This window comes from Apteryx rowi, unplaced genomic scaffold, assembly GCF_003343035.1.
Source record: "Apteryx rowi isolate R43461 unplaced genomic scaffold, aptRow1 scaffold_217, whole genome shotgun sequence".
In the NCBI taxonomy this organism is placed as follows: domain Eukaryota; kingdom Metazoa; phylum Chordata; class Aves; order Apterygiformes; family Apterygidae; genus Apteryx; species Apteryx rowi.
Genome location: NW_020448497.1, coordinates 1396404 through 1402173, shown reverse-complemented (window position 1 = coordinate 1402173; position 5770 = coordinate 1396404). Strand labels below are relative to the sequence as shown.

The 5770-nt window shown below is 45.8% G+C and overlaps 1 protein-coding gene across 2 annotated transcripts in view; it reads right to left on the bottom strand.

The window, feature by feature from the left end:
* The window catches only part of ADAM9 (ADAM metallopeptidase domain 9), a 38752-nt gene extending 33924 nt beyond the window's left edge, over nucleotides 1-4828 (bottom strand). Inside the window, exons 1-2 of one of the 2 annotated variants that reach the window (XM_026064476.1) lie at nucleotides 4600-4828; nucleotides 3343-3537 (exon numbers count right to left, since the gene is read on the bottom strand). In XM_026064476.1, the coding sequence (XP_025920261.1) occupies nucleotides 3343-3388 (46 nt within the window). In that variant the 5' untranslated portion in view covers nucleotides 3389-3537; nucleotides 4600-4828. Of the gene's footprint in view, nucleotides 1-3342; nucleotides 3620-4599 lie in introns of those variants that run through there. The other variant, XM_026064477.1, reaches the window with a different exon arrangement.
* Between the last annotated feature and the right edge of the window lie 942 nt (nucleotides 4829-5770).

The window sequence follows — 5770 nt, the reverse complement described above, 5'->3', positions numbered from 1 at the left end:
CGAGCCGAGCCGAGCCGAGCCGCCCCTAGCCGAGCCGCCTCCCCCGGCCCGCCCCGGCAGCAGCACCACGGACAAGGGGCCCGGCCCGGCCCTCGGGGCGGCACGACCCCGCACGGCAACGCCCGCCGCCCTCGGGCCCCGCGCGTTAGCGGACACCCGCACGGCCGCGGCCAGCGGCACCGGCCGCTCCTGCCTGCCGTCTCCCCCGGAAGCCTGACGTTACGGTCGCACGCTATTCCGGCAGCACTCGGCCGCTATCAAACGCGAGCAGGTGCTTCACTACGGCAGCACGGTTGTCACCTTAACGGCCCAGGCTCCCGTCGGGGCCACAGGCCCAGGGGGCTGCATGACGTCCAAAACACGCCTGTCGTACGCTAAATACCACAGCCTCGGAAGGGCTCCCTACGAAAACAGCTCTGTCCATCACCTTGCAGATCAGGTAACAAGAAAAATTCCTCAAGAAATGCGAAGGGTGGGGGGAAAGGCAGCTCTGCACAAGGTCAATACGTACAGGACGCGTGTCTCGCTTGAACAGCTGGAGAACAATCGCAAAGTCTACAGGAGGGGACGTCAGCATTTTGCACCGTCTCTCAAAGTCACACTGGACGAAGCCTTCAGCTGGCTACTTGAAGACACTTGTGTATTTGAGAGCTGCACTCACGTATGCCAAGAACAACYGCAGTAACTTTGGTTCTGACTAAGCGAACGCTTACTAAAGGACAGTCCTACGAGAAGCTGTGCAACTCCCAGAGCAGAAGATGCTCACAAATGCTTACGTGAGTCAGTTTTCAGGGGGAGACGCAGGACATCAACAAGAGTCACAGCGTGCCACCCACAGCAGTGGCAACATTGTAGGAACTTCGGTCCAACATCAACCATCCCTGACCACACCTGAGAAATTTAGTAGAGTCCTATGTGAGGGTTGCTAAGCTGGGGCTTACTGCAACCCCATGGAGAAACACCACACTTCAGCAAGAGCCCTGTTATTTCAGGAGAAATATCCAAACAGTACATCCTCACTTGAGAAACACTGGCAAGAATCTAGCTTTAAGATTTGCCACTATTGTTTTAGAGGAAAAATCAACTGCAAAAAAAAAAAAAAAAAAAAAAAGGATGCTTTATTGTTCCTGTCATTCCAAGTCCTAAAGAAAAAAATTGCTGAGAAGAATTGGTATCAGCACAGATCACAGAAAAAAATATTCTCCTGGCCCTTCCTTCCAAAAACTGCTTTACAAATTTGAAGCATCTGGAGATACAACTTCCCATTAACACTCCACTATGTAATATCATGGGATACAGGTGAGTAATAGAGAAATAAACTCCTTCTGGAATGAAAGATCATCTCAAACTTTACTACCTTCCGCTCTAAGTGCCATACACGTTGCTTTGACCTGCCTCTAACAACATATAGCAACATATTAAACACCTTTCCAAAACAGTACATGGAGCACAATGTCTTCCTCTGGGAGCAGGGGAAATAAACAACATGTGACACATTAGTCATGTTACTTAACAGGTTATTGAAAAGCACTCTCATACTACAGTGATATGCAGAGTACAAGAGCCTTTATAAAGCAAATCAAGTTTTACTGACAACTTTTCGATACTGATAACCTTCTCTGGTTTTTGATGGTGGTACACCATGGATTCAGGGTTTTTTATTTTTTTTTAGCATCTGCATTCTTTTTCCTAACAGGTGCTGGTGTTGAACAAAACCAATTCAGTGAAAGTATCTCACTGCAGATAAAGAGCCAGACTTATGCCAAAGGCCACATACATCTAATCAGCACAAATGCAAACAAAAGACGACTAAACATTAGTGCCCTTTGAGGGCTGTTAGCAAGAAACATCCCTATACACCCAGGTTCTCACACTCACAGGTGTCTGACTGACACCTACATTGTTTTAGAAACTACTTTTGAATGCATATTTTATAGAAAAAGCCATTAATAAGCACATGGTGGGCTAAACAACTGGCACAAGTCGTCTCTTCCTCCCTGCCCATCAGTTTTCTGAAGATATTCTAAGAATTTTTTATTGCTATCGCTCTGGTGAATAATTGAAGAGGAAACAGTCATTTGCCACACAGCATTCCAAAACTCTACATCCATTTTTCCAGGAGCTATAGGAAGATACCTGCTACTCAGGTTTCCTCCCAGGCTCCAGCAACTAGATAACCTCCAGTTTCTGTTGGAAAGAGGAAACACAATTCCATCTTATGAGCCATTTTTTTACATACCTAATGGAGCAAACCATAAAGCTATACAGGAAGCAGACACACTAAATTACATAATGCTGCAGGTGAGACATAGGATGGTATTCCTGTCTGATGTTAGAAACAACTTTATGTGGGATAGAGTTTATTTATCTTCAACCCATATGAAAATTGCACATAACTTTTGAGTCAGGTAGTACCAGTGCTTCCCAGAAGCTAGCTGTTACCCAAGATGTATAAGGCTTCCCATGGATTATGCTAATGCCATGGATCAAACATGGATATTATCGTGCAGTGTACAAATAATGCATAAACATGAATCATCCAAGGAATAAGTGATTCCTGCCTGAGGGGCATGAGATTCACATTTAGCAAGAGCCATATGCTCCTGTTACCTCTCCTGCCACTCACCACCACTGTTCCAGCCTTGGAATAAAAGGAATTTAAGACAACACACCTCAAAGTCCCAAACTCTAAAAACAAACCAGAAACAAGCCAGTAAACCTGCTACAGCTTCTGAATACACATTCTGTGTCAAATGTGAACCTGCCAATTTTGGAAGCAAACACTCTGCAGCATTGCTTATCTGATCAATCAGTTGAAATACACCTGCAGTTCCCATATAAGCAGATCCATATAAGTTGCTATCGTTCAGATATGGCAGATGATGTTCTTAGAAAAGAACCAGGTGAAACAAACCAACAAAATCCCAGAACTATCACGATGTCTTAAATCACAAATGAAAACTCAAAGGCAAGCACAGGGAGTTCATGCAATTAGTTGTGTTCAGCACAGACTTTATGACTAGAATAAGACCAAGTGACAAAATCCATTGCACACAAGAGCACTGGAGATTACTGGATATTAAAATCAGGATGTTTCATCTCTTTGAAGACTTGAATATGATTGATACTCTCTTAARTAGCTATGAAAAACCAGAAACAGGAAATATCTCAAAGAAGTGAACTTATTAAGAAAAAATGTACACATGTAGAAACCAAATATGCATGCTGGACATCTCATTTCCACAGGAAATTGGCAACACAGGAGTAACCCATGTGATTTCACAGCCAGGCTTCCTGAAGATGATGGGGCCAGTGAGACAAAAAGATGCAACAACTACTTACACCAAAGGCTTATGTGGTAGATGTTGGACAGGACCTCACGCAGCATCTGGGGAAGGCAGGGGGGATTTGGTGTTTTCCAAAACCAAGCATTCCAGCATCCTTTGACAGAATAGGTACTCAGTCTTCTTGCCTACAGTAGATGGTAGGACCACAAGACGCCAGCCACATATCCTACGGGATGCGGTGAAGAGGACACTGCAAGACCAGAGATGTAATGAACAGTAAATAATAGGGGCCTTTACATCTACTCTGCCATGGTAAAGAAGGTTTATTAAAATAGGTGTCTCCTCTCTTTTTTTTTTTCTCCTGTCACTGTCAGTCTCCTCCACACGCTTTAAATTTTTAGACTGGTTTCTAAAGGAAGTCAGGCCGATGAAATAACACATGGACAGTATGGTCCAATGTATCAGGAGTAAATCATGCATGAAGTTCACTGAGACTTTGTGAGGCTGGAAGATACACACTGCAGGACTGCGGTTTAGTGAGTCATATTGTGCTCAAGCAAACAGGGAGGGGAGAGGATAAGGAATGAATTCCCCAAACAGATATCTGCTGTTTGTCAGCTTTTTTCACAGTTCTCCTGTAACAAAGCTGTAGAATCAGCAAGAATAAATTTCTCAGAAATCCTCATGATGAGGCTAGGCTTACAGTCCTTCTCCAGTGAAAGCTGAACACACCTCTTTGCCAGACTGAAGGGTTATAAGGACTCAAAACTAATCCAGCTAAATATATAACAGTTTTTTTTTAAATAGCAACATCAGGTGTGTCACGTTCTCCTTCCAACCTCAACCCTGCTGCTTCCACATCCTCTCCACATTCCATTTTCATGGTGTCTGTTTATAAACACAGTATATATGCCAGACTAAGGACTTTGCATGCAGTCAGGACTTCACTGACATCACCAGCARGAATCCAATTGGCTTCTGAAGCACACACTTGTTAATGCTACACAAGTGATTGCTGGCTGATTGGCACCTACTAATACTGTTAATGGCCATTTTCCAAATGCATTCTTATCAAATTACAAGTTTTGCCTGGCCTCCAGCAGGAGTTAATGAATGCCACATACCTGTCTCAAACTGTGCTTGGCATTTTCAATCTGATGACATCAAGACATTACGGGGCCATTAAATTCAGAAATTATATATATATATATATATATATATTTTTTTTGCTTAAGCAAACTGGTGGAAAAGAGGCAGCAGCTTGTCCAGATTCAGAAAGTCAATAGTAGGATCCACACCTCCAATCCCCTACCTTTATATAGCCAAGTCGACTGTCCTCTTCACTTAATCACTGGGTGCCATCCAAAAAACAGTCTGTTAGACCTCTATAGGTCTTTGAGCACAGAATAGGGCCAAGATTAGGCAATAGGGTTTCCCAATGCCAATCACTTTGTATAAGGGGTGGTGGGAGTTAGGATAGAAAAGGTGTTATTTGATTACAAGATACGTGCAACGTTTGCCTCTGAAGGTTAAACCAATTTTGCTAGTCGACTACCTAAGCAGGACTAGTACCCAGCTTCCGGGTAGGGAGATGCACTAGACAACCCTTGAAATCCCTTCCCTGTTTTCCTATTAACAGGAAATCTGCTGAAGAAGTAGAGTCCCATTTATTTACAAAATACTTCCGAAGTTGCACTTCGGCGAGCTCAAAGGAACAGAGATACAGCTTGGCTCTTCCTGGCTCTCAGCCTCCTTCAGGCAGCGCTCGGCTGCAGAGCTCCCCGGGCTTTCTCAGGGCGGCGACCTCGGCGCTGCTGGGCTGGTGTCTCCTTACTGCCTCCTCTCACCCGTGACATCTCCCTTCGGGCWTGCGACCTCTCAGCAGAGCAGCAGCCTGCTGCAGACAGGGTGCGGGGCTGCGGGTACGTACCCGCGCCTGGGCCACCTCGTGCTGTAAAGGACACGGCCTTTTCCTCGCAGCTCTGTTACCTGAGCAACAGCCGTTTCCTTCCCCCTGCTTCAAAGCTCCCACCTGTAAATATTCATAGCAYGGCTACTAGCTGGCATCTAATAGAGAAAATTATGCAGCAGACTGCAATTAATTAATGTGGTAAACTCTGAAACAGCAGGCCCTAAGGCACGAGCTTTATACCCACTTCAGAGATGCTTTACACGGACAGGGTAACGAAAAACACGCACTGGATTCGATTTCTGCTCTGCGTTCCCTAGCGTTGGAAACTACACCCGCTGCCACCCCACCCCACACGCCATGGGGCCTTTGAGCTGTTACTGAAGGCGCTTGCGAGCCTCTCCGTCGTTACGGAAGGGCTCAGCGAGGCAGCTGCCGCCACATCTAACGCACAAACCACTTTCTGTCACAGGTCGGAGAAAAAATCCGACCGTAGCGGCACCGCAGAGAACTCGGCAGACGCGCAACACCTCCTCAGCGCGCGAGCCAAAGCCAGAGGCGGCGGCCGCGGCGC